This window comes from Lampetra planeri, chromosome 14, assembly GCF_965212315.1.
Source record: "Lampetra planeri chromosome 14, kcLamPlan1.2.h2, whole genome shotgun sequence".
NCBI classification, from domain to species: Eukaryota; Metazoa; Chordata; class Hyperoartia; order Petromyzontiformes; family Petromyzontidae; genus Lampetra; species Lampetra planeri.
Genome location: NC_136120.1, coordinates 14,156,233 through 14,169,498, shown reverse-complemented (window position 1 = coordinate 14,169,498; position 13,266 = coordinate 14,156,233). Strand labels below are relative to the sequence as shown.

Sequence of the window (13,266 nt, the reverse complement as noted above, 5' to 3'; positions counted from 1 at the left end):
TTTCTGGTTCGCTGACAGATTTGAGTAGATTTGCACTGTCTAGTTGCAGCCCATAGTGAGAGTCATACTGGATGTGGTGTCCCCGGTGCTGAAATATTTTCCGGGTCACTGGCCTGGACAAACCCACCTGAAATAAATCCCTGGTTGTGCCATCTGCAGCGGCTGCACCCGTGGTGCCAGAGCTGGTGAGCGACACGGACACGAGCAACTTTGACGAGATTGAGGAGGACAAGGCGGAGGACGAGACCTTCCCCGTGCCCAAGGCGTTTTCCGGGAACCAGCTGCCCTTTGTGGGCTTCACCTACTACAGCGACTACCAGTGAGTAGGGTCGCCAATATATTGTCTAAGCTGGGGTGCCAAGTAGGTGCTGGAGTGGATGATGTGGCCAAGGTGGGGGATGGTAGCGAATGGTGTGAAAACTAAGTGGTTCCTTGAGGCTTTGGGGCTGTGCTGACGGAGCGGCCATACTGGAGGGAGGGACCACCTCGTTACTGACGCATGTCTCTGCAGGTTGTTCAGTGTGAATGGCACGGAGGTGAACCGCGCGTTAATGAACCAGCCCCTTCAAAGCAGTGTGGTACGTACGTTACACCTCTTCGTGTTGTCTTATCTATTCGTGAATTCTCAAATCACGCACACTTCAACACATTTACAAGGGCAGTGACGTGTGACCAATTAACCCGGAATGCACCCAACCTCGTCAGATAAACGGAGATGTGCCTGGTTAGTGCTTGGATGGATTAACACCATCATGCATAGAACAGGTGTTATAGGTGGTGTGAGGCTACATTTTCAGCATTGGGCAGTGTAGAAAAATACAATGTTGTACTGTATTATGCTCGAATGTCTATATTCCCAACATTCAACCCGCACTGACCAGCGTGGTGAAGTATGTCAGAGAAACCCTACGACTGACCTGCACAACGTTGGAAGGCCCATGACCCAGCAGTGAATCCATAAAGGGTTGTAAAAGTTCAAGGGCAATGATGATGAAATTGTTGCACACACCTACTTATCACAAGTACAGTCCAGGCGTAAGCTTGTTTTAATAAAGTGGGAGTTTTGCAACGTGAGACATTTCGCAGACAGTTGCTGCATGTGACAGCCCAACCCCTAACGCTGCACCGACCATTGAGTGGCCGAACCAGTGGTGTAAAGAGTCCAGCACAGCATTTCTGTGTGGTAATTAGGCCGTGCGTGCGTGTGTGTCAAGCGCATGGGAAGGGAATAGTTAATTTCTGCCTTGGTCATGAATCTGCGTTGCTGGGGCAAGCAGGTCGTATGTATGCGCATGTAAATGAGAACCTGGGGCAGTGGGGGGGGGAGCTCACCGCTCGGCCCGTGACATTTCCCTACCGGCTGCGTGCTATGCCTCGGCAGACCCATCGCCGCTCCGCTTGGCGCCATTCATTTTGCTTGCGTGTTTATTCTTTGCGCGTCATGACGTGTGGGTTTGTGTTTGCGAGGATTTGCGCTCGCGTGCCCCTTGTGCTCGCGGTGGAGATTCGCGTGTGGCGAGTTCCTGCTTTGCACTGCTTCGGCAGAATCACCGCGTGGTGTTGCACATTTATCACCGTTGAATGCTTAAAGAAGAACATTGAGCTATAAAGCCATATTCTATGGTTCTTTCGGTAAAGTCACATCGATAGATACGTGACTTTACCGAAAGAACCATAGAATATGAATTCCTGCAGTCACGAAAGTTTTAAGTCAAAACTATAAAGCCATGCTAATGTCATCTTTTTTGTTTTGCTTAATTTCCTTTTAGGAAAGCAATAGAGAGGTGAGTTATTGCCATTCATTCTTTAAATAGTTTTATAATGGTTATAAATGTTAAAGGGGACATATATGTTTAAATTGCCTTTGTAAATCTTGCTGGCTCTTCAGCTGACAGTTGACCTTCAGGGGATGAATTCTTTAAGCATTTCCTGCATGTTTTTGCTGCTACATTTTATTTTTCCACCAAACTGCCTGTGGCTTTTACACGTAACGGAATGTATTTTGCACGGCCCCGCTGCTTTTTCTCACAATGCAACACAATGTAATGCCGTCCCTACCCTGCGGTGCAGTCACTTCATTCAAATATAATTTCCATTCCATTCTGGCCATGGGTTGTGTAATAATGGTTGTGTCACTGTGCCAGTTCCTGTTTTGTGTTCCTCTCTCGTGTTCCTCTCTCGTGTTACGCCGTGCATCTGTGATGCCGCGTCACCGTGGTTACTGCCCACTTTCGTTCAGGTTGACAAACTCCACCAGAAGGTTTATCAGCTGGAGGAGCAGCTGCACAATGAGATGCAGGCGAAGGATGAGATGGAGCAGAAATATCGGTGAATGGCTCACCCGCCCACATGCACACCTGCATACCTGCCCATTAATTAACAGATCATTAGCATACATAACATGGTTGACCAATAGGGAGCCATCCCTTGACCGCAGCCAGGCATCGATCAGCCTCCCATTGTATATGTAGCATATGGAAAGTCCTCCCATACAGCCATGGAAAGCTTCTCGAACTACGTGGTCAAAGATGTAAAATAGTGTAGGGGCCAAAGGACGTCCCTGTCGCACCCCAAAGTGAAACAAAAACCCTTTTAACTGGGCCAGCCCACCATCATGAAGGTCCCTTATGATTATGATCAGTGGGTTAGGGATGACAAAAGCACAAAGTATAACCCAGAGCCCTGGCCTATTGATGGTATCATAGGTTTTGCACAGGTCAATAAAACAGAGATGTAGGTCCTAGGTCCTGCTGAAATTCCGTATACCTGTGCTGTAGCAGACGGACAGAGAAAATGGCATCCTTGCAGAACCACCCCGGTCTGAAACTACATTGGGGCTCCGTAAGCCTCTCCTGCACACACACACACCCAGCTGTGCACACATCCACCTTCTTGTACACTCGCCCGCCGGCCTGCTTGCACGTGTCCACCTGCACACCCACCTGAGGGCCTGCAGTGCTTCTGTTTTGCATCAATCTGGAGATGCGGTCGCAGTTGAATGCCACATAAACCAAATTGTATTGTCCTGTTTTAGCATGAGTCTCCATGGATGGAGCCCTTGATGATAAGTTGGCCGTGTATGGGTCCCCAGTCCCAATGGGTTTGGGTTATGTTTGTTATGGGTATCCTGGACAATGCTTCAAGTAGTATTTTGACCTCTCACCTTTTGCTTCTGCAGGAACACAAACATTCGGTTGGAAAAGATCATGAAGGAGCTTGATGAAGAGGTATGAAATAGGCCATAATTGCTGCCCGTCGCTCTGTTATTTACTTTGAAAGGCACTCGTTTCACAATCGGCGTGCAAGTTTACTGCATTTGTTTGCCACTAAAGTTGCACAAGAAGTTACATCTGCTGTGTATGATCATACCTGTGTGCTTGCGTACCTATGTCTTGTGTGTGTCTTGTGTGCGTTGCCGTGCCCGTGTGTGCATGTCTGTACGTGTGTGTGTGTTGCGCTCGCTAACAGTACTTGCCCCAACAGTCTGTTAAGGCTAGATGGGGGATCTTTGTCTTTTGTGTGTGGAGCGGTAGTGTAGAGGTTGGCATGCTGTGCTACTAACCCGGCAATCCAAGATCAATTCCCGCTCATGGCCAACACAAGTGACGAGAATATCTGAATCGGCCCTGGGCCTAGATGGTCGAGTCAGCCTCAAATGAGTACCTGGTGTAGTGTGTAAACATTGCCACGCCGGAGACAAAGTCCGTTGGATATGGTGCTAACAGCACTTGCCCCAACAGTCTGCTAAGGCTATATGGGGGATCTGTGTCTTTATCTTTTTTTTGTGTTTGCACACGCTAGCGTGTGTGTGTCTCTGTTCTTTCGTTTGCAAGCACATGTCTGTGTGCTCCTGAGCGAGCGTGCATCTACACTTGAATGCACACACGTGTCTGTGCGCAAGCGTGTTTGCTGTGTGCGTGTATAAAACAATTTTTATTTTACCAGGTAAGGCCCACTTAGCTATATAGCTTATTTCAGAATACTTGCGTGCCTGTGTGTGCGCAACCGGCACCGTGCAGACGGCCACTCGCAAGAGCGTAGAGGTGCAGGCGCGGCAGATGGAGCGCGAGAAGGCCCTCTTGCAGCATAAAGTGGTGGAAAACCAGCGCAAGGCGGACGCCGAGGCCGAGAAGAGACGCAACGCCGATAACGAAGGTGGGGCTCGCTGGGGTCGGAAATCACACGTCAGGGTTAGGTTTGGTGAAGCTTGGGAGGAGGTGCCGGCAAGATGAACGGTTTAAGGCAGGGGTGGGGAATTCTACGGCCTGTTCACACATTGGTAGCGATATTGTTATGGATTCAGTTGGTCCATGCCAAGGGTATATATTTATCGGTACAGCTGTGAAAGCCTAAAATGGGAAATGCTTATGGTCCGTAGCCACATGAGGCGTACCACTTCAAAACAGTCTGCAAGCATTTTAGCTGCACTATTCTGGTACGAGAGGGGTGTTTATTTTAGACTGGAAATACTCTTGAATCAAGTTTATGGCCGCTTGGTCACAATTATCGCTCACTGCAAGGGCCACAAGCGGTCATAGAAGGAATTAAGGCATGTGTTTGCCCGCTAAAGGTATTTGAAAGTCCTATTTGGCCCTTGGTGAGGAAAAGGTTTTCTACCCTTGTTGTAAAGCAGTGACTTGGCGAGCCCCCAACTGGTCCCCACGGCCCGCCAGCTCTCGTGCCCCCCCCCCTCCCCCTTGTTACTAAGGCCGTAACGCAGAGACCACATGTCCACGCCGCAAGTTAACGCGGTGTTGTAAGGGCACTTTTTATGTTGCGCATCAGTGTTTTGTTGCTGCAACGTGGCGCTGACGTTTCCCGCGCACATTGAAAATTTCTCCTGCATAGTCTTCTCTTTTTTTATTCTCTCATCTGACACTGCCCTGGCCCAGCTCGCCTCCACCCTCACCCCCTTCTCCTCTCTTGTGCTGCAGTGGCGAGCTTGAGGGAACAGCTGGAGGAGATGAAGCGGCGCAACCAGAGCTCCCACGCGTCGAGCGAGAGGGTCACTCAACTGCAGAAACAGGCACGCACTCTCGCTTCCCACGGGCGCATCGGTGACCAGCACCACACGCCATTCTATGGCATTGAAAAGCAACTGACGAGTTTTTAACTGTATATATGTGGAGTTTGAGATGACATCACGTGTAATGACGTCATGGGGGAGTATGTGACGTTATCGCCTTGGCCGCAAATCTTTATTAATTGTTGCTGTGTTTTTATCGCCAATTTTGAGCAACCCTTTGATCAACATGGCCATTTTTCTTAGTGTTGGTCCCTCAAAACAAAGTTTTAACTACCATTTCATGTATATTGTATCATCTTTATGAGAGTTATTGGGACGCCAGCAACAGACAGATAGTCATCCTAAATTGAAAAGCGTTAAAAAGTAAAATTGGCTGTGTTTGAGAGTCACGGCACAGGCCTGGCACCCAGGTCTCATCCCTCGCGCGTCTGTCCGTGTGACTCCATCGTTCGCCCCTCAGCTCGAAGAGTCGACGGCGCTGTTGCGCGCGGAGACGGAGGCCGGTGCGCGAGCACGCAAGGCGCAGGCCGAGGGTGCAAAGCAGGCCAGCGCCCTGGAGGCGGCGAACCGAGAGCTGTCGGAGCGAATGCGTGGCCTCGAGGCGGCCCGCCTGCGCCAAGACAAGGAGGTGCTGACGCTGCAGGCTGCAGTGGAGACGGAGAGGAGAGACCGCACACACGGCACCGAGATGAATGCCGACCTGCAGGGTGAGAGCAAGGCGCAGCTGCTGCTGATGGCATGAGCGAGCACGAGGCTTGACATTACACTAACCTCGATACTCGGCACGAGCCCTAACCTTGGCCCCCAACACTCGCCCTAAGTTTACGTTTATTTTATATGTTACACGGATGATACCGTTTAACCAGTTGCTCGGTTATAAGGGAGATCCATGGTGCGTGAGCACAGCAACAACACAACAAAGATACAAATTTCAATATTACAGAGAACAACGACAGGGTCCTTAAGGAATATTACACAACTGACTAGCCTCGGCACGAGCGTGGATACTCGGCACGAGCCCCAACGTAGCCTCTGAAGACTAGTTCTAGTCTTGACACCCTGTAGTACCCCAGGCCATGCGATTCAAATAAAGAGCTGAGTGGTCCTCCTCTATTGTAGTGTATCACTCCCCATGCTGCTGGTGTTCCAAATTCATTGCCTACACATTCACTCTGCGTGTTAATTAATTAACCGTGGCATTCGTGAGGCGATCAGTGATCCTGCTTATTCTAGATAAGTGACACTTTCCCATGCGGTGCTCAGCGCAGTTGCCACGTGACGGCTCTATCTTGAGATAGCGAGTGCCCGTCCCCCCGGGGCTGGTATGTTTAGCCTCGAAGTGGCAGTGTGCCCCTACAAGGGTGTGCGGTAAGAAATGCCAGCTGGCAAGCCACGCCAGTGCCTGCCTGCATGTTCGTGAAAACGTCCAAGTGAATAATAATGTCGAACGTGTACGCAGACAGCCCTTTTGTCAATCCACTGCTGGATGAAGGCCTGCCCAAGCCTTGTGGGTCGGGGAAGGTTATTTTACTGCACTTCACGCTGCTCAAGGAGGGTTGGCGAAGGGGGGAGCATATACGCTGGCGCGTAGAAGTACAGTACAACCATGGAATTTTCTCAATGCCTTCTGTTGAAATGCAGGCCTAAAGTAGCCTATTATACCTGTTTTTCTGCTTGTTGGTCACCCATCTAAGCCCTTTCAAGTCCTTGAAAAAGCCTGCTTAGCTTTCGAGGTCTGTTGAGATTGGCTGCATTGCATGTGATTTCGTCATCGGCGCATGCAGATTAGCATGAGGAAAAATTTAATGGGGTATGTTAAATATAAAAATGAAATGTATATTCTCACAAAGTGTCATCTACATTTCAGGCATTTTTAAACATTGTTTCGTTAACAGGCGCCAGTGTATGCATAAATACACATGCTCTGGGGCAGACGCCACCGTGGTTGCTACTGGCCGTCACTTACATAGAGTGCAGGCAGGGCAGCGGCGACGGCTCCGTCTCGGGAGTAATCTTGAGGGGGCGGCGCTCGTCTTATATGGCAGCGATTGTCGACACGGCTGTGTGTGCGGAGACGGCGTGGGTCTGAGAGGCACGAACGGCACTCGCTCGCGCACACGAAGCCAGCGTGATCCGAGATGTGGCACTTACAACTCCGCTGCCTGACCGTGCTGTCGGAAATCACATCGACCGGTTTGCATTAGGAATGCAAACCCCCGTAATATCGAGAGCGATGCTCGTTAAAAATGCCGTGTACCAGGTGAGGGAGCGAATGTGTAGAGGGCGAGTGTGACCTTACGTGTCGTTTTACAATCTCTTAGAGAAACGTCGAGGAATGAGGAACGCGACTTTTAAAATGCTCTTTACTTGTTTTGCACAACCACACGCACACATTCACACACGCGCACGCTGATGCACACAGCACGCATCAGCTCCCTGCAGGACGAGGTGAAGGAGCTGAAACTTGCTGTGTCACGGACCGAGGCTGAGAAACGGCAGCTTCAAGATAAACTCAGCAATGTGGAGAAGGTGAGGAAACCCCCTTCTACCCTGAGCAGTGGTGCCTTGTGGACATTCTGTCCCTGAGGGCCACTGGGCTCACGGTGGACACTGGGTAATGGGTTGACAATGGGTGACTGGTAGGCACTGGGTACCTGCCAGACGCTGGGATCTTGGTGGACACCAGATTCCTGGTGGACGCCGGTTCCCACGGCCGTAACCATGAGCGTCATCAGAGATGCAGGTTTGTGAAATATGCGTGTCCTCTTCAGGATTTAATTTGCACTGTTGAGGCAGTCTAGTGTCCTTTAAAAAGGATCTGAGAAGCAGTTTAATGTTTAAACAGAGTAACCCTGGTTAATGCTTCGTCACTTGCAGTCATAACATAAGCCTAACTTGCCAGTGCAGCTTAGTTTAGCACCTTTATTGTGTTAAACATTAACCCAGCTGTCGAACCTGTTATTTATTTTGCGTGGCGAGCCTGTAGAAACTTGTGTGAACTGATGATTGTCTGTTGTAGAGTGGCTGCTGCATTTGTGATGGTTATTTTTGTTTTCCTATTGAGTTTGTGTACCTCGGAAAGGCTCATTGATCATCATGACTTTATCAGGGCTATGTACATTCCAATTGAGTCATTGCATACGATTTTTCAAATTTGGGAAATCTAGATCCTGCTTGTGAAAATGCCTTAATTAAAATTGAGTCTTACACTCTCAACACTTGCTCGACTTGCACCTGTGGGAATCGATTATTGCCTCTTCCAAAGTTGGTGTTTTCTTTAGGCTAAAGAGCAAACTAAATTGTACTGAATGAGGTAAAAAATAAACTTAAAAGATAGAAAACGATGAATTATTGAATTAAATTGCAGCTCCCAATCCTGACAATCCACCACCATGGGATGAATCGCCATGTGGCCACTGGAGATGCAGTCTTATCTTAGCTGCGCTCATTCCGCGTGCTACCGCGTTTAGAGCGAGAGCTGTGTTGCATTTATGTTGTGTGGTGGTCCAGGCTCAATTAATGGATACTTTTCTTTAAGATTATTATACGATATTAAAATATTTTGGCGAATTGGCCAAATAGAACTGTATGACAAAAAAATTCAACTATTTAAAAAAAGGAATGGGAAAAAAACTAATTCATGGAAGAATTAGATTTGTCGCATAACCAGACACGGACCTTGGCTGTCACACTGACATCATCATGTCCCCTGTCTCCACCCTTCAGGAGAAGAACAGTGTGCAGATAGAGCTCAACTACAAGCTGAGCACCCTGCAGCAGAGCTTGGAGCGAGAGGTGGCGGAGCACAAAGCCACCAAGGCCTGGATCGCCGACAAGAACCGGAAGTACGAATCCATCGAGGAGGCCAAGTCGGAGGCCATGAATGGTGAGGCCCACAGGCGCGCACTGCACCCAGCTGGGCGAGACGCAGACCAAGCGCCCATGGGAATGTTAAATATCTCGGTTATGTGCCAATCATCTGTTCTCTGTGAAACAAATGTCACTCTCCATCATTTTCCAACGGTAAGGATTCCAGTTATCTCAGTGCTTTAATCCACATAGAGGCTCGTGTGAATTGGAGCACAAATGCATGTTGAAGACATCAGTCAAGCTGTGCAGGAAACTAAGTGGGCCTGGGCAGGACACATCACTGGAAGGAGGGATTGATGGCCGATGGTAAAGAATAATTATGGAGTGACAGGTGAAAGTGCCTGGGAGGACTTTGCTAGCTAGATTGTTACATAGCAGGATCTTGCAAAAGTTAGATGGTCTTGGGAGGCCTTTATCCATTCGCGGATTGATCATGGCTGATGATGAGGAACTGCTGCCTAAAAGGAGCCTTCCCCAGAGAAAGACTGCGCCGTGTGTTGTGGTCGCGATGCTTGCCTGCTTGTAGAGATGGAGAAGAAGTTGTCGGAGGAGCGGGCAATGCGGCAGAAGGCGGAGAGCCAGCTGGTGGAAGCGGAGAAGCGCTGCTCCATGCTCGACTTTGACCTAAAGCAGGCAGTGCAGCGTGGGGAGCAGCTGGGACGGCACAAGGACAAGCTCGACAAAGAGGTGAGTCGGTGATGGCATGGTCGAAGATGAGGAGAGGCACTGCAATTCTGTATTTTCCACCGATTAATGGTTCTTCTTGCATATGGCCGAATAAATAACGTCACAATCAACGTCCAGAGTGGTTTAGACCGGAAATAGCTTCAGTTGATGTGCAGTGGATTGCTTTGATGCCTACATTGAGTTTTTGGAGTTCACAGTTATCTGCTACCGTGTGGTTAATAGTCTGGTCTGTGTTTCTGTAATCCCATGCTGGGCTTGCTTTGAATTTCCATTTTTGAAGAAGGTTGTGGTCGGCTGATCGGCCGTGACATGTGTGAATTCTCTTGATGTGCACCATTGTTTTCACGATAGATTATAACATCGTGGGTTCTTTAGTGGGATCGGTGATGATCAGGTGCTTGTTTGGAATATTGGTGTCGCCATTTCCCCGAGACGTTAAACACCACCGACAGGCGACGGTGAGCGGTAGGCTGCATCTCGCTGTCGTCGCTTTGCTCTGACCGTGATCGATCGATGTCGACGGCAGCTCAAGGACCTGCTACTGCGGATGGAACAGGAGAGCCAGAAGCGGCAGCTGACAGCCACTGACCTCAAACAGCAGTCGCAGCAACTGGGCGGGCTGCGCGCCAGCGAGAAGGCGCTCAAGCAGGAGCTGAACCTGCTGATGGGCGAGAAGCAGGCACTGGAGAAACAGCTGGCCGATATGCGAAAGTACGCGGCACAACACTCGCGCTGTTCTCCGCCGCAGACACCCGGCAACGCACTCGCTCGCCCGTACGCTCGCTCACTCACCTGCATGACCCCGAGCCTCTGCCACCAGCTTTAACTCGGTGAGTGAGCCGCCGACACGTTTTTGCCACTCGCGCTGATGTTGGTGACTGCTTTGGCAGGGAGAGGTACGAGACCGACGGGCAGATGCGTGAACTTCAGGACCAGCTGGAGACCGAGCAGTATTTCTCTGTAAGTATTTTATCTTTTAAATGGAACAAACACTCGCATTGGTATTTTTAGACATTTGCAGCCAAAGTTAAACTTTTGTCAGGTGGGTCATGACGTGCAGAGGCTCTTATAGCCTTAGCACCATTTGTCGTTCCTCTATTTTCACATATTTCCACAGACAGGTTTAGGTAATAGGTATTTAAAGAGCGATTTACTGTATTGCATCATAACCCCAGCCCGCATTCCATCGGCACTCTGAATGGAGCCTGACCACTGTCATCCGTAGCCGTACGCCTGCACACTTGTGATGACCGCTTGGAAATTGGGAACCCGCCAAACCCACTGGGCTGCTACATGACCAGGAAATTAGTCCATCTGTGTGGGCCTTTTGAGTTTTATCCCTTTGTATGTGTGCTGGGTTTTCTCCAGGGTTCTTTGGTTTATATCAACATGCAATTTACGAAAACCTCAGTGCAGAGTCCTCTTGAAAATAGTTTTGTAACTCCTTAAACATGGTTTGGCTCTTTGAGGACAATAGGATCACTTGGTAATTGAGGCTATGACTATCTTCAACAGCACACACAGTGTATGCCATGTAACTTTTTTCCATAAAGCATTATCTGTCCACTTTTGGATGAAGGACTCCCCCTATGCTGTCGCCATCCCTCGTGGTCCAGTGCTGCTGCTTCCTATCTCACTCACGCACATGAACTAATCTCATCGCTCCATCTCCACGGTGGTCGATGGGTTTTGTCCTGTGATTGGCAGTCTGTTACCAGTCTTGTCCAACCACCATCCCGTTTTGACACGTGTCCTGTCCAGGCCCATTTACTCTGACTAATGCTTGCTCATTACTCATTTTATCGCTGGCTATCAATTATCCCAGGTCACGAGACGTGGGGAGGGATGGCCTGGATTAAGCTAAACTACCATGAATACAAAACATGCAAACGAGTCCATAAAAGGCATTTATTATGTACCTGCATAACATGGGAGTGAAGACATAGAATGGGTTATTTGTTTTTATTGTTTCCTAAAGCAATCGGTCACTGAGTCACAAGTGAGGAGGAACTCATAATAATACCAACTCGTGCTTCAACAACCACAGAATCACCTCATCCACAACTCGGTCGTCCAGCATTCACTGTTTATAAAATGTGAATATGAAACAGTCAAAACAATGTCTAATGTGCTTTGGGAAAACTACGGTGATTTTTGGCCGTACTGTTAATGTGGGGCTCTCCACAAATGGATTCAAGAATCCATTGCTGCACTGCAATCTTTTGGCCACCTCTCAACCTAAACCTGGCAGGCCCTGGCTGAGTCCTGCTCAGCTCCCTCGATCTGATGAGATTGAGCTCCGGCAGGGCTCCAGCAGCCAAGACATCCCCAGTCAACTTGATGCTCTGTGGGAGGTCGGTCAAGATGTGACCATAAAGATACTCAGACTCGTAGGGACGCTTGGACTCGTACAGAGACCTCTGACTACTTCTTTCTCTCTACAAAAATATTATGGCCACCGCTTCTGGACAGTGATTGAGATGTGGTCACATTGAGACGTTACATCAAGCCGCATGCTGTGTTGCGTTGTATCAGTGGCATCAGTATAGAAGTGACTTGTGCTGTGTGTGCAGACGCTGTATAAGACTCAAGTGAGGGAGCTCAAGGAGGAGTGCGAGGACAATCTGAACACCACCAAGGAGCAGCAGCAGCGCGTGCAGGAGATGCTGGAAGAGAGGTGAGGAGGTGGCTGTGGGGGCCCGGGTCAGTGTTGAGCTCAGCGCTCGGGACTTGTGGTTCAGCTTGACTTTGGAGGAACCGCTTTCGAGCCTGTAGAGCATTGAGTGTACAGCTAGGATACCCAATTACTATCTCAAGCAGCCCTCTCAGGAGTGGAGTAGGACTCCTTCCTCAAGGTCTACGACCTGGCTTGGCCTTCGCTGAACCTGGCCACGGGCCACACGACCCATGGATCGGATGCACTACAAAAACCCTGAGCGGCAGACGCACGACGTCCGTTCTTATCACACATACGCACACAAACGTGCGCGCTCGCCATTAGCTCGACCAGCGGCCAGTGCTGCTAGCGGATTGGTGACATTGGCATCATCATCAGTCACGTATGACTGGGCATAACCTGTAGGGGGGTATCCCGCCTTCCAAAGGTATTTTGTCAGTATGGCCACCATTTTTAAAGAGAACTGAGCAATCACAAATAAGCAGCCGATTGCAACTATGAATAATTGACTTAATTGACGAGGAGCGACGCTACCAGTTCAGTAGTAACGCAGTGACGCTCGCTCGTGCTGTGGCAGGGACTCGCTGGCGGCGCAGCTGGAGATCACGGTGACCAAGGCGGACTCGGAGCAGCTGGCGCGCTCCATCGCGGAGGAGCAGTACTCGGACCTGGAGAAGGAGAAGATCATGAAGGAGCTGGAGATCAAGGAGATGCTGAGCCGCCACAAGCACGAGATGGCCGCCAAAGACCACACCATCACTTCGGTGGGACGAGCACGGCATCGCACGCGTTCACGCGCGCCTCACAGCTGCCGTTTTTCACGAAGTGACGGGGACGCCACACGGCGCTTGTGCCAGGCTAGGTGCACATTCGGCCTATCACGTGCAGTGGTAAAGGCTCACTGCCTGGAGGTCACGGGACAGATCCAGGGGTTATGGGTGAACTGACTGAGATGACTGGCAGATGCACCGCTCGTTTTTGTGAGCGTCGCTCCGCCGTACTCCGT

The 13,266-nt window shown here is 49.8% G+C and overlaps 1 protein-coding gene across 2 annotated transcripts in view; it reads left to right on the top strand.

Annotated features, from left to right (window-relative positions):
- LOC144722419 (rho-associated protein kinase 2-like) overlaps positions 1 to 13,266 on the top strand; it is a 42,237-nt gene that overhangs the window by 19,141 nt on the left and 9,830 nt on the right. Inside the window, exons 11-25 of one of the 2 annotated variants that reach the window (XM_078600667.1) lie at positions 160 to 319; positions 512 to 578; positions 1,770 to 1,784; positions 2,240 to 2,328; positions 3,179 to 3,227; positions 4,020 to 4,155; positions 4,935 to 5,026; positions 5,487 to 5,733; positions 7,449 to 7,555; positions 8,753 to 8,912; positions 9,423 to 9,583; positions 10,110 to 10,294; positions 10,474 to 10,543; positions 12,157 to 12,260; positions 12,838 to 13,024. In XM_078600667.1, the coding sequence (XP_078456793.1) occupies positions 160 to 319; positions 512 to 578; positions 1,770 to 1,784; positions 2,240 to 2,328; positions 3,179 to 3,227; positions 4,020 to 4,155; positions 4,935 to 5,026; positions 5,487 to 5,733; positions 7,449 to 7,555; positions 8,753 to 8,912; positions 9,423 to 9,583; positions 10,110 to 10,294; positions 10,474 to 10,543; positions 12,157 to 12,260; positions 12,838 to 13,024 (1,829 nt within the window). The remainder of the gene's footprint in view (positions 1 to 159; positions 320 to 511; positions 579 to 1,769; positions 1,785 to 2,239; positions 2,329 to 3,178; positions 3,228 to 4,019; positions 4,156 to 4,934; positions 5,027 to 5,486; positions 5,734 to 7,448; positions 7,556 to 8,752; positions 8,913 to 9,422; positions 9,584 to 10,109; positions 10,295 to 10,473; positions 10,544 to 12,156; positions 12,261 to 12,837; positions 13,025 to 13,266) is intronic. The other variant, XM_078600668.1, reaches the window with a different exon arrangement.